Here is a 19805-nt window from a genome sequence, read left to right on the forward strand (position 1 = left end):
TCAGTCCTTAATACATAACTCTCCTTGAACTTCGTGCCAAACACGGTGTCAGCCCAATGCAGAAAAAAGCAAGAACCCAACCCTGCCCCAGCCCAGGGTGAAGAAAGCACAGCCTGGGGAAGGGAGGTGTGTGCGCAGCTTGCTGGGCCTCCTGGGTCTGGGGGCTCGGATCGCAGCTGTACCTGCAGCTCCTGAGAAACAGAGGAACTCCCACTGAATCAGAATAAGATGGTAATTCCATCCCTTGATCAAGTTCTGAAAGAAGGCTTGCTGCTGCCATCCTAGAAAAAGAATCCCAAGCTCTCTATTTTAGCCAAGATTCAAGATTGTATACTTTGCACTTTCTGCTTGCCCCCGATCTACTAGCAATGCGAGTCAGTCACCCACACGCCTCTCCTCCGTGCTCAGATGTTCCTGAGGGCCACAGCCCTGCCTTAGCTAAGTTCCTGCACATCAGTTCCCTGTTCATAGCTGCTCCCTTGTGAAATCTAAATTGCAGTGTTTGATTAAGTGCCTCGTGAACAGAAAGAGGAAGATCAGGAAATCTTGACAGCATGTGAACATGTGATTTAAAAATGAAGGAGGTAAAACCAGCAGAGTTTGTCTGCCCTACAGGCAAAAGGAAAACATGACTTTACCTCTCTCTGTCTCATATGAATCTAATTAGGCTTTGACCCTTAGAATTTCTCACCAGAGGAAATATTTGCTTCACAAGTTTTAAAGAATCTCAGACCTTGTTGCCAGGGACCTGTACAGAGGGGGATGTGGATGCCATTTCCTCATTTTTTTGTTCTGTTCTTGTTTCTGGATGTGACTATTCTCTATCCCTGCCTCCTACTAAGTTTGTGATTTGACAAGGATCTTGGTGTGACTCCTCATAATATGGGGCCAAACCAGACTTGTGCCCGCTGCTGATTCTTAAGAGTTGGCAGTAATATAGGACTCAAGCAATTTCCTACATTTTCTAGAAATTCTGGTTCCACACGTTCATGCTAATCAATAAAAGAAATGTCTTCCACTCAGCCATCCTGACAAATACAATAAACTTATTTTGGCCTGCTGCAATTATCCAGCAGCCAGCTGCCCCTGAAGATTTGGATTTGGGCCCTGTGGTCATCATTGCTTGTGAAATCTCATCCGATGTGGCCTCCTCAAGAGCTTTAGCAGTGCACTCAGGTGCGTGTAAGATGGCCTGGCCAGCCTGCTCAGGGCCATGTGCCTGGTCTTCCTGGAATGTGAACTCTTTTCTTGCGGAACAAACTGCCAGCATGATATTCTTTTCATGACTGTGTAGAAGCCACTGAGTTTGCCATTATCTGTTTTTAGTAACTGTGCTTCCAATGAGTCCTGTCTTCCACTGTACAAATCACTGCAGTTGTGCGGTGGTGAGTTAGAATTAATCACACATTGAATTCATGTTAATTATGGAAGCATCAAGCATCTGCTACATTAGCTAGAAAAAAATGCATTTTAAATGGAGATTTTTATGATTTACATAGTATAAATACTAGTGTTATATATAACCACAAAAATATATCTGTGTGACCCAACCAGACAAAAAAGGGAAAAAAATCTATTAGGTATTTTTAAATAATCTGTGAGTTTGCTTTCAAATTCAGAAGACACTAGAGGAGTAAATACATGTTAGTGGGTTTTGCAGGATCTGAATGTCCTTGGCCTTTGTCCCGGCTAGTGCATTAGGAGGAGCTTCCTACAGTACACCATTGAATTCCCACAGTTCTCACATGAGATCTGTAATTCTACCCCATTTCATGATGGAGAAAGAGAGTCTTGGCCGTGTTAAATGTGCTTTGCTCGAGAGGTTCTCTGGGGAAGTCAAGTTGTCTTTTGTTATAACATTAATACCACACCACATCAATGTGGTTCCTGAGCCTACGTGGGACGTAAGTGTATCCCATAAGGAACTTGGAAGTTCGTGATCCAGCGAAATGTTTGGGTTACTTCTAAAAGCCCTGTAAATACAGAACAGCCAAGAAAGACAAAATTAAAACTTTTAATGCATTAGGCGATTCATATTCAACACTGAGAACCATGATGATGTCAGCAGTTCGACTACAGTGCCCCTGCCCTGTAGAACAGTGCTAGAAATCTTCTTTCCCATTGCTACAAATATGTTTGTAGAAATCCAATTCTATCATTCAGCATCTTGACTTCCCAGGAAGTCTTTCATTGAGCTTAAGAGTAAAGACTGTCTGGAGTTTATCAAGTAAATAACGGAAATGGGATGCGCCTCTCTGGAGTCCGTGCTGGCTGTGACTGGGCTCACCTGGGCAGCTCTGGCAGAGAGCACTTTGTGGGTGTGTGGGGCATGCACACTTGAGGGGCGTCCAGGTCCCGGCTGGTTCTCACCTTTTAATACCTCATAAGGATAGGGTTAGGGTTAGGGTTAGAACCTTCAAAAAATCAATAAATCGAGGAGCTGTTATTTTGAAAAGATCAACAAAATAAATAGACCACTAGTGAGACTAATAAAAAGGAAAAGAGAGAATAGAATAGATGCAATAAAAAAATGATAAAGGGGGCTGGGCGTGGTGGCTCACACCTGTAATCCCAGCACTTTGGGAGGCCAAGGTGGGCAGATCACAAGGTCAAGAGATTGAGAACATCCTGGCCAACATGGCGAAACCCCATCTCTACTAAAAAAAAAAAAAAAAGCAAAACTTAGCTGGATGTGGTGGCACATGCCTGAAGTCCCAGTTACTTGGGAGGCTGAGGCAGGAGAATTGCTTGAACCCGGGAGGCGGAGGTTGCAGTGATTCGACATTGCACCACTGCACTCCAGCCTGGTGCCCGGTGACAGGGAGACTCGGTTTTAAAAAATGAAAAACAAACAAAAAAAAAAAATAAAGGGGCTATCACCACTGATTCCACAGAAATAAAAACTACCATCAGAGATTACTACAAACAACTCTATGTACATAAACCAGTAGATCAAGGATAAATGGATAAACTCCTGGGCACTTGCACTTTCCCAAGAATAAACCAGGAAGAAGTTGAATCCCTGAATAGACCAATAGCAAGGTCGGAAGTTGAGGCAGCAATTAATAGCCCACCAACCAAAAAAAGCCCAGGTCCAGATGGGTTTACAGCTGAATTCTGCCAGTCGTACAAAGAGGAGCTTGTACTATTCCTTCTGAAACTATTCCAAACAATACAAAAAGAGGGAATCCTTCTAGCTCATTTTATGAGACCAACATCATCCTGATACCAAATCCTGGCAGAGACACAACTAAAAAAGAAAACTTCAGGCCAATTTCCATGATGAACATTGTTCAAAAATCTTCAGTAAAATACTGGCAAACCAAATGCAACAGCATGTCACAAAGCTTATCCATCACATTCAGGTAGGCTTCGTCCCAGGGATGCTAGGCTGGTTCAACATATACAGATCTATAAACCTTATCTATCACATAAGCAGAACCAAAGACAAAAACCACCTGGTCATCTCAACAGATGCAGAGAAGGCCTTCGACAAAATTCAACAGCCCTTTATGCAAAAGACTCTTAATAAACTAGGTAACCATGGAACATATCTCAAAATAATAAAAGCTATTTATGACAAACCCACAGCCAGTATCATACTGAAATTTTTCCCTTTGAAAAATTTCATACTGAAAGAATCTATCATACTGAAAGAATTCCCTTTGAAAACTGGTACTAGACAAGGGTACCCTCTCTCACCATTCCTATTCAACATAGTATTGGAAGTTCTAGCCAGAGCAATCAGGCAAGAAAAAGAAATAATGGATATTCAATTAGGAAAAGAGGAAGTCAGATTGTCTCTATTTGCAGATGACATGATTGTATATTTAGAAGACCCCATCATCTCAGGCCAAAATCTCCTTAAGATGATAGGCAACTTCAGCAAAGTCTCAGGATACAAAACAAGTGTGCAGAAATCAGAAGCATTCGTATAAAAAATAATAGACAAAGAGAAAGCCAAATCAAGAGCAAACTCCCATTCACAATTGCTACAAAGAGAATAAAATACCTAGGAAAACAACTAACGAAGGATATAAAGGACCTCTTCAAGGAGAACAACATTCCATGCTCATGGATAGGAAGAATCGATTTTGTGAAAATGGCCATACTACCCAAAGTAATTTATAGATTTGATGCTATCCTCATCAAGCTACCAATGACTTTCTTCACAGAACTGGAAAAAAATAAACTTCATGTGGAACCAAAAAAGAGCCTACATAGCCAAGACAATCCTAAGCAAAAAGAATAAAGCTAGAGAAATCATGCTACCTGACTTCAAACTATACTACAAGGCTACAGTTATCAAAACAGTATGGTACTAGTACCAAAACAGAGATATAGACCAATGTATCAGAACAGAGGCCTCAGAAGCAACACCACACATCTACAACCATCTGATCTTTGACAAACCTGACAAAAACAAGCAATGGGGAAAGGATTCCCTGTTTAATAAATAGTGTTGGGAAAACTGGCTAGCCATGTGCAGAAAGCTGAAACTGGACCCCTACCTTACACCTTATACAAAAATTAACTCCAGATGGATTAAAGACTTAAACATAAGACCTAACACCATGAAAACCCTAGAAAAAAACCTAGGAAATGCCATTCAGGACCTAGGCATAGGTAAGGATTTCATGACTAAAACACAAAAGCATTGGCAACAAAAGCCAAGATAGGCAAATGGGATCTGATTAAATTTAAGAGCTTCTGCACAGCAAAAGAAACAGTCATTAGAGTGAACCTGCAACCAACATAATGGCAAAAAAATTTTGCAGTCTACCCATCTGATAAAGAGCTAATATCCAGAATCTACAAAGAACTAAAACAAATTTACAAGAAAAAAAATGAACAGCCCCATCAAAAAGTGGATGAAAGATATGAACACTTTCCAGAAGAAGACATTTATGCAGCCAACAAACATATGAAAAAGAAAAAATGCTCATCATCACTTGTCATTAGAGAAATGCAAATCAAAACCACATTGAGATACCATCTCATGCCCGTTAGAATGGCGATCATTAAAAAATCTGGAGACAACAGATGCTGGAGAGAATGTGGAGAAATTGGAATGCTTTTACACTGTTGGTGGGAGTGTAAATTAGTTCAACCATTGTGGAAGACAGTGTGGTGATTCCTCAAGGATCTGGAAATAGAAATACCATTTGGCCCAGCAATCTCATTACTGCTATGTACCCGAAGGGTTATAAATGTTATATTATAAAGACACATGCATGTGTATGTTCACTGTGGCACTGTTTACAATAGCAAAGACTTGTAGCCAACCCAAATGCCCATCAATGATAGACTGGATGAAGAAAATGTGGCACATATACACCATGGAATACTATGCAGCCATAAAAAAGGATGAGTTCGTGTCCTTTGCAGGGACATGGATGGATCTGGAAACCAACATTCTCAGCAAACTGACACAGGAACAGAAAACCAAACACTGTGTGTTCTCACTCATAAGTGGTTGTTGAACAGTGAGAACACATAGACACAGGGAGTGGAGCATAACACACTGGGGCCTGTTGTGGGGTTGGGAGGCTAGGGAAGGGATAGTAGGGGGTGGGAGAATTGGGAGGGATAACATTAGAATAAATACCTGATGTAGGTGACAGGGGCATGGATGCAGCAAACCACCGTGGCATGTGTATACCTACGTAACAATCCTGCAAGGTCTGCACATGTACCCCAGAACTTAAATAAAATTTTAAAATAGCTCATAGGTCAATGTCATTTGGTAAAGTGGTTGGGATCTTTGTGACAATTTATTTTTAATTTCTTTTAAAAAATAATGATGTTTTAAGTTTTTACTTTATAAGCATAAGTTAGGTGGTTTTCCTTTAAATAGCAGAATAAGGAAATGAGAAAACTGCACTGAAATCACTACCAGTTACTACAAAATATGTGTTACATTAAAATTTTAGGTAAGATGGATTTCTCCTTCATATCAGTTTGAATTCACGCACTGGATTCTTAAATTGCATTACTATTAAAATGTTTTTGAATCATATTCTGGTTTTTATAGTTTGGATTTTATATCATACAGCTAAAACTATTCACTGCCCATTGTAAGAATCAATTATCATTATTTCAGTGTTGTTAAGAAGTTGAACCATAAAGAGTAACAATTATTTTTCCACATATGCCAACTTCTCTGTTCACTATAGGAATGAAAAATATAAGTAGCTGTTTTTACTACCTCATAGAAAAATCTGAAATAGTAACTTCTAATAGAATATATTTCAATACAATCTTCTTAAAAGATAAATGAAACCAACAACTCTAAGGCTGAGAAGTCCATTGGCCAAAATTGAAAGTGCTCACATGTAAAACCTGGCCCAAAGCAAAACCGAATTTTTAATTCAAGATGTGATTCATTCCTATTGTGTGACCTTGATTTGGAAACTCGGACATCTCCATGTTTCTCCCACCTCCTGATTCTGGGTGTGTTGACCTGTAGGGGCCCGCCTTGCTCAAGGTGCTTAACTCTGCTCCTGTGACAATATGCCCTCATTAAGACTTGGTTTTTAATTTTCAGAGGTTTCCCTCTGCAGGTTGTGCATATGGGGTGGGTAAATGAGAAACTCCGTGGAACTGACTCCTCTCAAACCTGCAGACCCAAGTTCCTGGCACTGAAGGGCCCATCCTTCTACGTGTTCAGCTCTCCTCCGGTAAGGATGCCTTTGACACTCTGCAGGGAGGGGGCTGCCGGGGGGCTGGTCCTGTAAGCCAGGGAAAGCCATGCCTGGTGTTTGCAAGAGGGCAGAGGCAGAGGGCTTGGTCCTGGCATCAGCTGTTTCTACGTGGTTGGAAAGGATTCCGCTTGTAGATTGCTTATTTCTTGCTCCAAATTTATAAATAATCCGTTTCTTTCCTTTAGTTCAAATAGCCACTAAGATATTGTAGAGCTGATGCCTTCCTCAGACGTCAGTTGCTTTGGAGGCCGGGTGCAGAGGCTCTGTGTCTCAGAGGATCAGTTATATGGTTGAAGAAGCCAAAAAACAAAATTACTACCCTTCATTTTAGATGTTTCTAATTGCTGAATTTTAAATGCTTTCTTTCTCTGATGACTCCCAATTTTTATTTAAAAAATAAGCAGGCTGCTTTAATGGATTCCATAATATAAATTTATGGCTGAAGGCTATAGTTCTGCAATTTCATTTTCCGGTTGCCACCATACCATTCTCTCCAAACTGACCGAATGTAACATAATGTCTAGAAGCTTATTGGTTTAAACAGCTTTACTTTTGGGAGTCTGACCATCAGAACTGCAAGCAAAGAAAAACCTGATAGTTTCAGGTACCTACAAAGTTTGGATACATGTCACATATGGTGTTGATGATGGGACGTTCTTCCACTAAAAGTAAATGAAAAGATAAAACGAAGTTTCACCTCCAGACGTCAAGACAGTAAAACCCTGCCTGTCTTCTCGTTGATAAGGACGGCTTTCTAAGTAAGCGTTTTACTTGAGAATAAGTTTAGATTTATGGAAAAGCTGCACATTCAGTGCAGTGAGCCCTGCCTGCCTCCACTCAGGTCCCCTGATGCACGTGGCTCACACTGCCACGGGGCATCGGCAAACCAACGCTTGACAGTGGTGCAGCGCCCAGACCCTGCTCAGCAAACTCCGCCCTCCATCCAGACGTCGTTTCCTCTACTCATGCACATTTGCTGCCCCAGAGATCTCATAGGATGTCACAGGTAACGTAGGGTACCACATTGCCTATAGTCGCAAGGTGCTAAAATAAACCAACACTTCGAGCTTACCGCAGCTGAACATTTGCATGAATATTGATTGAATTCTCCTCAAAACACGTGTAATCATGTTCTTTAACATTTGCTGCTAATTTGCTCAGTATTTTCAAATTCAAGTCCCAGAGGCTAATGTCTGATTGGCTGAGCTGATCTTGTTTTCGAGCAGAGCTGGGATATTCATGCCAGCTGATCACAGAGGTATTGGAAGACTCAGAGGAGGTGGCCTGGACCACTTACCACTAACACTGGGGACACAGGAAGGGGCTGAGGGGTTGGAGGCCCTGCCGTGGACCCGTGTAACTCCAAGTGTTGCCAGCACGGCCTGTTTCCCAGTTGGCCTTCCACAGAACTCAGGGATTCTCCAAATCCTAGTAGGCCGACCCCAATTCAATAACCATTGACTAGGAAGGGTTTAAGACGGTTGGACGGGTTTCTCCATCTAGGGTCTTCACAAAAGTTATGTGCAGCCTTGGGATGCGAACTCATCTCAGCAACGCCCGGCTGGTAAACCGCCAGCAGCATGGTAGAGATAAAGTGCCCCTGGAGTTGCCAACGTGCTGAACTCCTTCGAGGTTTACAGTGCACTTCCGTCAGAGCTCCTCCCTGATGCATCATAACTGTTTACTGTGGAGAACTATTGTCATATAAATAGATCAATAAAATCGGTGTTCTCATTTTAGCAACACCGAACAGCCACCTTCCCTTGTTTTGTTTTCTCATTTGAGTCTTACTTTTACAAATGGAGGTCATATGTAAACAAAATAGTACACAAATATGACTGAGGATCACTTTTGATAATTTTTTGTTTAAAATCCTCTCTTAAGAGACCGTGGGTTGTATGAACTGTATTTGATGCCAGAATGTTATTACAATGTACTGAAAATCCAGAGTGCAGGGAGGATGTTCTCTCTGGTCTTCTTCCCCAGTGTGAATCACCAGCCCTCTCATTCTGGTGGGAACAGTGATTGGAGAGGCAAGGACAGATGCCACTAGAAGATTGCGTCTTCAGCTAGGCTGACTCGAGCTAGAAACCCAGTTTCCCAAAGTCTCTGTTCTCACGTGGCTCTGTGAGTCTCACGTGGCTCTGTGAGTGAGTCTCTGTTCTCGTGTGGTTCTGTGAGTCTAATGTGGCTCTGTGAGTCTCTTCTGGCTCTCTGAGTCTCACTTGGCTCTGTGAGTCTCATGTGGCTCTGTGAGTCTCTTCTGGCTCTCTGAGTCTCACTTGGCTCTGTGAGTCTCAAGTGGCTCTGTGAGTCTCTTCTGGCTCTCTGAGTCTCACTTGGCTCTGTGAGTCTCAAGTGGCTCTGAGTGTTGCAGGTTGTCTCTGAGGTCATTAAGTACTTAAATGGCAGAACCTTCTGTGCAGACCTCATCTGGCCCACAGAGTCCATGCTCCATCTCAGCACTTGGCTTTGCCGTGTTTTGTTACGGTTTCTTGGTCATTTAAACTATTTGAAAGCGGTAAAAACTAACAGTCAAACCCTGTGTGCTTCATCTGGCACCATCTCCTTGTGAGTTCCGGATGCCACAGCCCCACCCTCCATAGCTCTCCCTGTCTCCCTGTCTCTGCCTCTATCTCTGTCTGTCTCCCTCTCTCTCTCTGTATCTCTCTCCGCGTCTGTCTCTGTTTTTGTCTCTCTCTCTGTCTGTCTGTCTCTGTCTTTCTGTCTCTGTGTAGCCCCATATAGATTTACCATTAGGCTGCAATTTAAGGAAGCCAGATGTTACTCTAAACTGTATGCATCCATTCAAAATGGTCCATTGGCAGTTCAGCTTCCCAGAGCTCTGAAATATAAAAATGTTATTACCCTCGAGTAAGCATACAATTTCGTAATTTAAGTTTTTAAGTGTAAATATATAGCTGTGAATTACACCAATATAGACCGCACAGTCTGTGAAGCCCTTGAATCTAATAGTGCTTAGGAAGCACGTGGATACACACACACACACCACATATACCACAAATGCCACACACACACACTACATGCACACACACCACAGAATGCACACACCACATGTGCATATACCACATGCGCACACCACCCATGTGCATACCACTCAGGCATACATCACATACACCACACCCATGCACACCACATGCACACACCACACGTGCACACCACTCATGCACATAGCACACACACACAAACACATGCACACACACACACACACACACACCATGCACACACACACAGACCCTGGTGTGCTGGTGGACTCCGTGTGGACACGAGAGGAGAGAGTCTGGCTGGTAGCGGTGCTGCTGTTTGCTGAGGTGGGAGCCGTGGGATGAGTGCACTGGTGGGTGCTGCATCTTTATAAGTCGGAAATGTTTAAAGATATCTAAAGGGAGGTTTTTGAGTAGAGTTGGATCCACCCGTCATGAGTTCAGAGATGAGACCTGGGTGTCCACGTAAATGCTGGAGGTGCCCAGTGCAGAGAGCACCCAAAGTTCATCTAACTGGACCCTTGATGATCCACAAGGAAGAAGCCGCTCATTTCTTCTGGATCTGGATAATTTGTGTCTTTTTCAATGGACAACCGAAAGGTGCAGGCTTTTATGAATATTCAATCCAAACGTTAGATTGAGTTGACTTGTTTTACCTGCATACTCTCTAATGACTTCACGGAGTTTATAAATTTCTGGTGATCTCCAACTGTCGTTGCTAAATGTCACCTGTAAAATGAGAATAAAGGACTGTAAATGCCTACCTGAGAGGATGATTTGTGTGGAGGTTTTGTCTCTTGATAAAACACTGGAAATGCGGCTTGGCTTCATGGACCTGGGAGCTGCCCGTGCCGGGTCCCGCTGCCCGCGCCGGGTCCGGCATCGCCTCTGACGTAGAGAAGTCGTGGCCCGGCTGCTGGCTGAGTAATCCGTAACCTACACACTGCAGCCTGTTGGTGCTGGGTGCTGGGATCAGTGTTTTGCAGAGGTCGTTAAATCCTCTCTAAAGAGAATATCAAGGAGAAATCAGCTCTTCATATTTGTACTCCAGCCTGCACGACAGGAGCAAAACTCCACTTCAAAAAATAAAAAAAGCTGTAAAAGCAGTGACTCTCACAGATAAAATTGTCTGTTAGTATTCAGCAACTTCTCATCGTAAAATCAACACACACAATATGGTGAATGAATTCACATCTAAATATTTATAATTTATTAATATTTTTTCTGGCCCGACACTTTATATCCTGGCACTGATGGCAGTTTGCCAATAGCAGTCTTACTTTGCCCAAATCTAAAACAACCTTTTGTTAAGATTTTAATATTGATATTTTAAGTTCATTTTATCCTGACATGAAACATGAGTTTTTGGATGAGAGACAGGTTGCTCATCGCTCACAGAACGTCTCAGTGCTGGTTCACCAGGCCCTCACCCCCAGAGTTCTGCACATGCAGAGGTGTGAGCCACGGGAGAAGCACCCAGAGCCATGACTCAGAGCTCTAGCAGGAAGCTTGGCACCCACCCGCCCTCCTTCCCACGGAAGGAGGGACTCCCTCTTACTGAGGCCAGCCAGTCCTCTCTCCAGAGAGGAGGCCGAGGTCTCTGCTCCATCACACTTTGGAATATAAACCAAAGGCTTCTGGGGTGATCGGGTGAAATGTCCCTGGATGATTCACTGTTGCCAACTCCTGTGGCCGGATTACCATCGCATCGTCCTTCACTCCTGGTGCCACTAAGCTTTGCTCAGAAAGTCCTCACTATGCAATAATGTAGAAATACTCAGAGCCTTGATTCTCAGCAGTCTACATCAGAAAATTTCGGTGAATTTTACAAGGACCCAAAGATGATCATGACACCTTGGGAAAAACTAAAAGATAAAGTCCTTGTTTAAACGATGGCTTTTGAGCTTGTTCAAGATGAGGAAGAGGAAGAATATTGAAGGAGAAGAGAAAAGAAGGTGTATTAGTCCACGCTCACGTTGCTATAAAGAAATGCCCAATACTGGGCAGTTTATAAAGCAAAGAGGTTTAGCCGGCCCACAGCTCCACAGGCTGTACAGGAACTGTGTCTAGGGAGGCCTCAGGAAACTTACCATCGTGGCAGAAGGCAAAGGGGAAATAGGCCCATCTCACATGGCCAGAGAAAGGGGAAGAGAGGGAAGGGAAGATGCCACCCACTTTTGAACAGTCAGACCTCATGAGAACTCTGTTACAAGAACAGCAGCAAAGGGCAAATCCACGCTGTGATCCAGCCACCTCCCACCACGCCCCAACTCCAACACTGAGGATTATAATTTGACATGACATTTGAGCGGGGCACAGACCAAAGCGTATCAGAAGGGAAATCGGACGGAAGAATGGAAAGGAGGAATGGGGGTGTGGACGGAGCAGGTCCATGTTTCACAGCTCAGTTGCTCTGCCGAGGAGGGCCCAGCCCACCCTGGGGGGTCCTAGCCTCCGTCTTTCCCATGCCCCAGGAGGTGCTGGAAGAGCTGGGATTAAAGCTGGGACTCTCAACTCCTTCTCACATACCCTACTCTCATTCGTTAGCCAGAGTATTTATTTCTGATTTGTACGTTGGAATCCAAAAGATGTTTCAGTTATTCCTGTTTCCAAACATCATTAAAATGTGTTAAAATAACTTGTAAAATCAGTTTTACAGAATTGTATGGCATTAACATATCAACGAGGTAGCAACTGCCTCTCCATATGCAAGAAATATTAACAGCAATTTTAAGAATATCAGTTAGGTAGATGTATTCGATCATTAAAATATTTCTTAGAAAAATAATTCAAATGAAGATTTGTAGATGTAGCAAACTATAATGTTCTAGGGCCACATATTCATTGCTCTTCAATAACATTCAAAGGTACCTAGATATGGCACCTTGTAATCTACAATTTCTGCTCTGTTTCAAGCCAGATGTGGTCAGATACTTAGAAAATTGTCAGTGGTCATTATTTGGAAAAATGTAGTGATGATATGCAGTTACAAAACTGCCCGTCTTGTCTACCGTCTCACAAAGCGTGGTTCTGTCTCTTTTGTTCTGTGCTGGTCTGGAGAAATCCAGGAATCAACATGCCTCGTGTTTCCCTGCCGTGGTTTGGAGTCACTGCTCTGAGGAATAAGCTGATGATAGGGCCGGTGGCTCTCTCTCCCAACATGCAAGACCATTCATCGGAGAAAATCAGCTGATAAAGCGCCTCAGAGTGGCTCACCCTGCAGGGACCTCTTAAGGGTTTCGCCTCTTTTAACATAAGAGGTACAGTCTTGAAAAATCATGTAAAATAAGCCATGGTGACTGCATTAGGGAGCCACGGATTTCAGGAAGCGTGGCCTGGAGTCAGTCGTCTGCAAAGTAAGGAGTCTGTACACTGAACAGTGATTGAGCAGGCTTCTGCTCTGCCCTTCACAACACATGCTTCCCTCCCACTCTCAGTCCTTCTTTCTTTTTAAAAGCTGTCAGTCTTCTTATCCTCATGCTGTCTTCCCAGAAGACCACCACATCAGAGTCCCCTCATAAAACAGCAATAACACCGATGTACGCTGTAACCACCTGGAAATTCTTCTTGAAAGCACAGGCTCTGATACGGCAGGTCTGGTGCAGATGTGAGACTTGACCTCACTAACAGGGACCCAGAGATGCCGAGGCTGGCTGGCCATGCGCACTTGTGGGAGTCACGATTGATCCATCAACAGTAAATTTCTTGAAAATAAAAAGTCAGGATCTCTGAGCCTCACTCCAGACTTGCTAAATCTGAACTGCTCAGATGGGGCGCAGTAATCTGCATTGGCAAGTGACGCCTGGCCACACTCAGGCATGGCACAAACATACCAGGAATGCCGGCCTCAGGTCAGCACTTCAGGGTTTCAGTGTGGCCACTGCGTCAGGGACTGCGCACACCTCCAGTTTTCAGCTTCACGTTAATCTTGTGTGTGTGTGTGTGTGTGTGTGTGTAAAAGGCTGTAGTATATATGTAACTATATTAATACACATGCGTATGTATAGCCACACATCGCTTCAGGACAGGTATATATTCCGGAAAATGTGTAGTTGGGCAATTTCGTCATCGTGCAAACATCATAGGGTATACTTACAGAAACCTAGATGACCTGTATGTTTCTATTTATATACATTTTCACATAGAAAACCAAATGTTCCAGCCTCGTTACTGATGGTGAGTCTCCTCCTGTAGTCGATCTGCAAGGCCAGTACCAAGTTCCATCGATGGGTTTCTGTCTCTGCTCCATTAGAACCTACGGGGTCACTGTGGCCTATGCGGTCCATTGTTGACGAAAGTGTCAGATGTGGTGCATGACTGTACACACACCTGCGTGCACACACACACATGCACATAGTCCATTGATGATGCAAGTGTGAGGTGGTGCATGACTGTACACACACCGCGCACACACACATGTACACACAGTCCATTGTTGACAAAAGTGTGATGTGCATGACTGTACACACGTGTGCACACACACGCAGTCCATCGATGATGGAAGTGTCATGATGTGGTGCAGAAAGGATTGCTAACATGAAGGCACCGTGGCTGCGTGTCAGCAGTGGGAGCGCACAGCAGGACCGCAGGGACTTGGGAGGTGAGTGGGAGACCTGCAGAGACTGTCAGGAAAGGCCTTGGAGCTGGGGCCCAGCTGAGCCCTTAAGAAGCCATGAGATTCAGGTAAACAGGGAAAGAACAATGAAGAGAAAGACCTGATTCTTTTTTCATTTTTAATAAACAGACTTGTGTTTTGGATGATTTTCGATTAACGGGAAATTGAGTGGAAGGTGGGGAGTAGCCTGTGCCCATTACCACCCTCCATTTCCCCATTCCTAGCACCTGCAGTCTGTGGTGCATTGTCACAGCCGGGAGCCAGTGTGGATACAGCCACACTCATCAAGTCCACGTGGCTCAAGGGGGCTTCCCACAGCTCTCAGGGTGGCAGCGTTTTCTTCAAGTCCACAGTGGAAGTGGTTCCATCCGAAGGCTGAGCACCTTCTGACCTGTGTCTCCAATCAAGGCACATTCTCTTCTCTGAATCAGTCATGGTGGTGAAGACAGTGAGCATTCTGGCCTGAAGTGTGTGCAGACTGACTGCACCTCGCCTCCCTGGGCTGGGGGCACAGTCATAGCTCCGGGATCAGAGAAGGGATCCCCAGGGGGAGACACGGCCACTGGCAGGAGGAAGAAGAGAGCAGAAGGAAGGCGGGGCTACAGCAAAACCAGCAGACGCCACAGGGACCAGCAGAAAGGGGCTGAGTAAACATGACAGATACAGCGGAAGGTGGAAGAGACTGGACCTGCCTTCTGCAGACGCAAAGAGCACAGCCTCCTCCAAGCCTGTTCTTAGATCAGGACTCCAGCCCGTGCTGTTGTGCCACGTACTGATAACAGACTAGGAAGCATTCAGTGTGACGTAATGCGGTGATCACAGCACCATGACAGTGGTGAAAACATAACGCAGTCTGTGATACCCATCACAAGATAAAGCTTACGAAAACCAAAGCTCCACACAGAAACTCTCAGCAGTAGTAATAGCTGTATTTTTGAATAACATTCAATGGCATGGGATAATGCCATTACAAATTATATTTTGAAAAGTATAAAACCATGAATATGTATAAGGCATATTTATAGCAACAAGGAACTGTTAAAAGGAAGAAGTCTCTGACTAGGGTGTTTAGTAGAAAGGTGTCTCTGAATAGGGTGTTTAGTGGGAAGGTGTCTCTGAATAGGGTGTTTAATGGGAAGGTGTCTCTGAATAGGGTGTCTAGTGGGAAGGTGTCTCTGAATAGGGTGTTTAGTGGGAAGGTGTCTCTGGATAGCGTGTTTAGTGGGTAGGTGTCTCTCAATAGGTTGTTTAATGAGAAGGTGTCTCTGAATAGGGTGTTTAGTGGAAGGTGTCTCTGAATAGGGTGTTTAGTGGAAGGTGTCTTTGAATAGGGTGTTTAGTGGAAGGTGTCTCTGAATAGGGTGTTTAGTGGAAGGTGTCTCTGAATAGGGTTTCTAGTGGGTAGATGTCTCTGAGTAGCATATTTAGTGGGTAAATGTCTCTCAATAGGTTGTTTAATGGGAAAGTGTATCTGAATAGCATGTTTAGTGGGAAGGTGTCTCTGAATAGGGTGTTTAGTGGGTAGGTCTCTCTGAACAGCGTGTTTACTGGGTAGATGTCTCTCAATAGGGTGTTTAATGGTTAGCTGTCTCTGAATAGTGTGTTTAGTGGGTAAGTGTCTCTCAATAGGGTGTTTAGTGGGAAGGTGTCTCTCAGGGTGTTTAGTGTGTAGATGACTCTGAATAGGGTGTTTAGTGGGTAGGTGTCTCTGAATAGGGTGTGTAATGGGAAGGTGTCTCTTAATAGGGTGTTTAGTGGAAAGGTTTCTCTGAATAGAGTGTTTAGTGGAAGGTGTCTCTGAATAGGGTGTTTAGTGGGTAGATGTCTCTGAATAGGGTGTTTAGTGGGTTTCTTTTTGCCTTTATAGTGATAGCTTCCAAATAAGCAGCATTGTCGTAACTAGGAAGTTGAAAATGGTAGATCCATCATTATGTATTTTCCAGTAATCAAATGAGCACCTGAGCTCTGACTTTAGCTAGATCCATAAAGCACTGACCATGGTGGGGACGGGAGGAGTGGAGAAGCAGAGGCAGGTGCAGTGTTTAGGAATCAATGGGCAGGTCTGCAGAATTCAGGGTGATGCTTTACTTCAGGCCTCCATCAGTATGGCTTCCCGGCTCTCCAGAGAAAGGGTGCTGGAGTCTTTGGGTTTTTAACTCTCAAATAAGCACCTGAAACTCTCTCTAGCAAATTCAAGATGTAATTCTTTCGCTTGAATACTAGATCCAAAAGTAACCTTAAAGTTAGTATTCTAATGGGTCATTCTCACTTTCAAATTATTCCCTTTACTTACCATTTTATTGCTTAAATCGCAATAGCAATGAGTTGACTCTCGGGCAATTAAATATTAAGTGGAAAACTATGTGTGTGACTTTTCACGTTTCAGTTGTGATGACTTTAAAAATGTCTTCAGAATTTTGTTTGGTTTGAGGATTACCGAAAGGTCACCAATTAATTACAGACAAGATAATTTAAATATTTCAAGGACACAGTTTAGTACACTTTTGATTATTTTTACTGGCTGGAGGAGTAAGCACAGAATCAGCAATAGAAAACATCAAATTTGTTACACTGAATATTTTAGATTTTTCTGCATGAAATATTTTAACTTAGAGATTATATATATGAGCTTGAATTATAAATGTACGGCATCATTCAAAAGAGATTATTTTGGTCATTATTATTGTTAAAATAATTGTGAACTACAACAGGTCAGATCAGTGAAAAATGTATTTAATTGGTTAGTGAGTTTTTCATTTGTTTCTAAAATAGAACTAGTTTACTTCTAAAAAGTAAAAGACCACCTACGTGGTATTTTGTGTCTATTTTTATACTCCAGCAAAATTCACTTTCACATGCATTAAATGTTACCTAAAATTAATCCCTAATTTACCTGAAAGGAATCCAACATGATTTTCTAAGGTGAGCCCAATTGTGTGAGATAGATAAGGTATCACAGATATCTATGTAATCTATCTAAGATACGATGGAAGGAAATAGACATTCTCCTGTCGATAATGGATCTATTACATTTGCCACAGAGTGACAGAGATGAGGATGTGGTGACTCATCAGAACTCACAGCAGCAGGACTAGAGCTCAGTGCTACCCATTACGCTCATGGGGCTTAGGATTTAATTGAGGTGGAGACATGTGCAGTGACACTATTGTAAATTTTCACATTTTTCAGCTGAAAGTAGCCTGCTGCTTTTCATGGTACATTTTCTGTTTCTTGCAGGTGAGCACATTCGACTGGGTACGAGCAGAAAGGACCTATAACCTCTGTGAGGTGCTATTTAAAGTTCACAAGGTGAGTGTCTTTCGCGCTATAGATACGTACAAATAAGATACCCCTTGGGCTTGCAGGATGAGAGAATTGTTGGTTTCGCATGGTACATTGAAATCGTAAAATCTGAAATAGTAAAATAATGTGACGACCTGGCCCCAGCCCCCGTCCGCCCCGTACCTGGATTCTAGCTGCCATCCTGTTGTTCACTAAGGCAGGTGAAAGGATGGTGGGGGTGTCTGTGGTATATGGTGTTTGTGTGTGTTTTGAGAGAAATGTGTTTTAGGATGTCGACTGACAGTAATTTATTCCAGGAATGTTAATTTTTGTTGCTGCTGCAGCTGCTAGTATTGAAATTGTTTCCAACAAACCAGATACAGATTTTCCCCGGGGTCTGGCCAGTTTCCTGGTCATAGTTCCTAGGGTAGGTAGGGACTGGGCCTCCCTCCAGGGCATACCCCTTACTGGTGGTGCTGCCCAGAGCTTGGAGGTGCCACATGGCCCCAGCCCACGTGACCCCAGAGGGATCTCCACAGCAAGGCAACGACATGCTCACTCACCATGTCTGGGTGCCACCATGTCCTGGCACCACCATGTCCTGGCCATCACCGTGTCCAGGTGCCACTGTGTCTGGGTGCCACCATGTCCTGGCATCACCATGTCCTGGCGCCACTGTGTCCTGGTGCCACTGTGTCCTGGCGTCACTGTGTCCTGGCATCACCGTGTCCAGGTGCCACCTTGTCCTGGTGCCACTGTGTCCTGGCGTCACTGTGTCCTGGCGTCACCGTGTCCTGGCATCACCGTGTCCAGGTGCCACTTTGTCCTGGTGCCACCCTGTCCAGGTGCCACCATGTCCTGGCACCACTGTGTCTGGGTGCCACCGTGTCCTGGCATCACCGTGTCCTGGCGTCACCGTGTCCTGGCATGTGTGTGACTCAGTGCATCACGTAAACAAACCACCTGTGTCTTTTCCATGCTGGCACACAAAACAAAGACAAAGGGTCTATTAAGTGAAAGTTTAAAAATACACACTTTTTAGTCTGAGAATTTGACCATAAAGAGTTATCAGTCAAAAGTTAGACGTTGTGAATAAAGATTAGTCTTTCAACGTTTGGTTTGTTTCCTTGAATTGAAAATATCCTCAAAAATAATTCTGTCTGTAGTTGCTTTATTTGAAATTTAATTCAGGGATATCTGATGGCCTTTAATGGAAACACATGCAAGGGAAATACATTCCCATAACAGTATTTTCAAATGACACATTTATTTCCCATCTTTGAAACATTTATTTGGGCAACACTTTTCTGCATTGTTTCTATTCTTGTTGAATACGGTAATGAAGGAGATGAAGGAAAAGGCTGGATGTATTTTAATTAAGGCTCCTAATTACAGGTTGTAATAAGCAATAATAAAAATAAAGTCATTGATCAGAAAGTGAATATTTCTTTGCTAGGCATATTCATTTAAAAATGGAGGAAAATGGAATAAAATATTAACTGTGGTTTTCTCTCAGTGATGGCTCTTCTAGCTGCTGTTGCTTTCATTTTGAAAATTACTCTGTTTTCTAAATTATCTGTAGCAGGAGTGCGTTCTTTTCAGAATGGTGAAAAGGAAGCATTGTGTTAACTTCAGCCTCTAGGTATTAGGTGATATGCGCACCCTGACATTCATCACAGTTCCACAGAGGAATTCGGAGAAGGATGCTCGGCCTCTTCCTTCCTTCGTGTGGGCTCCTCCTCAGCACGTCTTTGCTTCCTCCCCTCTTGTTTCAGAGGATTCTCCTTCCGCGCGCCTGAGACGTTCTTTAAGCACTGGGGTGTCTTTGAGAGATTGTTGTGTCTTATACGTGTGGTTCATTGGTAAGCTATAGAGCCACCTCATTTTCCCAGGAAGACTGTAAAAAAATATTTTAATCAGTAAATATTCTGTGACGTGTTTATGAAATCATGCAATTAGCCAGTAGAATGGCTATGGCAAAGGTATTGAACTAAAAATGGAGTAAATAATAATAATAAATCTATAACATTCAATATTTTTCAAAAAGATTAAATTCTGTGAGTTAAGTGTCCTATTTGGAAGTCTTAAAATAGTGATCTTCCAAAATTGTGTTGCCTAATTTTATACACGTTTAATTGCTGATGTTTATCATTTAGCATACATAAATTTAAAAGTAAATACATTCAATTCATTTTCAAA

General features: G+C 43.2%; 1 protein-coding gene across 2 annotated transcripts in view; it reads left to right on the forward strand.

Moving 5' to 3' along the window:
* Window positions 1–19805, forward strand: part of SNTG2 (syntrophin gamma 2) — a 317220-nt gene that overhangs the window by 220650 nt on the left and 76765 nt on the right. For both annotated transcript variants that reach the window (XM_074393375.1, XM_074393377.1), the window contains 2 exons: window positions 6564–6680; window positions 17562–17633. In XM_074393375.1, coding sequence (XP_074249476.1) covers window positions 6564–6680; window positions 17562–17633 — 189 coding nt within the window. The remainder of the gene's footprint in view (window positions 1–6563; window positions 6681–17561; window positions 17634–19805) is intronic.

This window comes from Saimiri boliviensis, chromosome 1 (genome assembly GCF_048565385.1).
Source record: "Saimiri boliviensis isolate mSaiBol1 chromosome 1, mSaiBol1.pri, whole genome shotgun sequence".
In the NCBI taxonomy this organism is placed as follows: Eukaryota; Metazoa; Chordata; class Mammalia; order Primates; family Cebidae; genus Saimiri; species Saimiri boliviensis.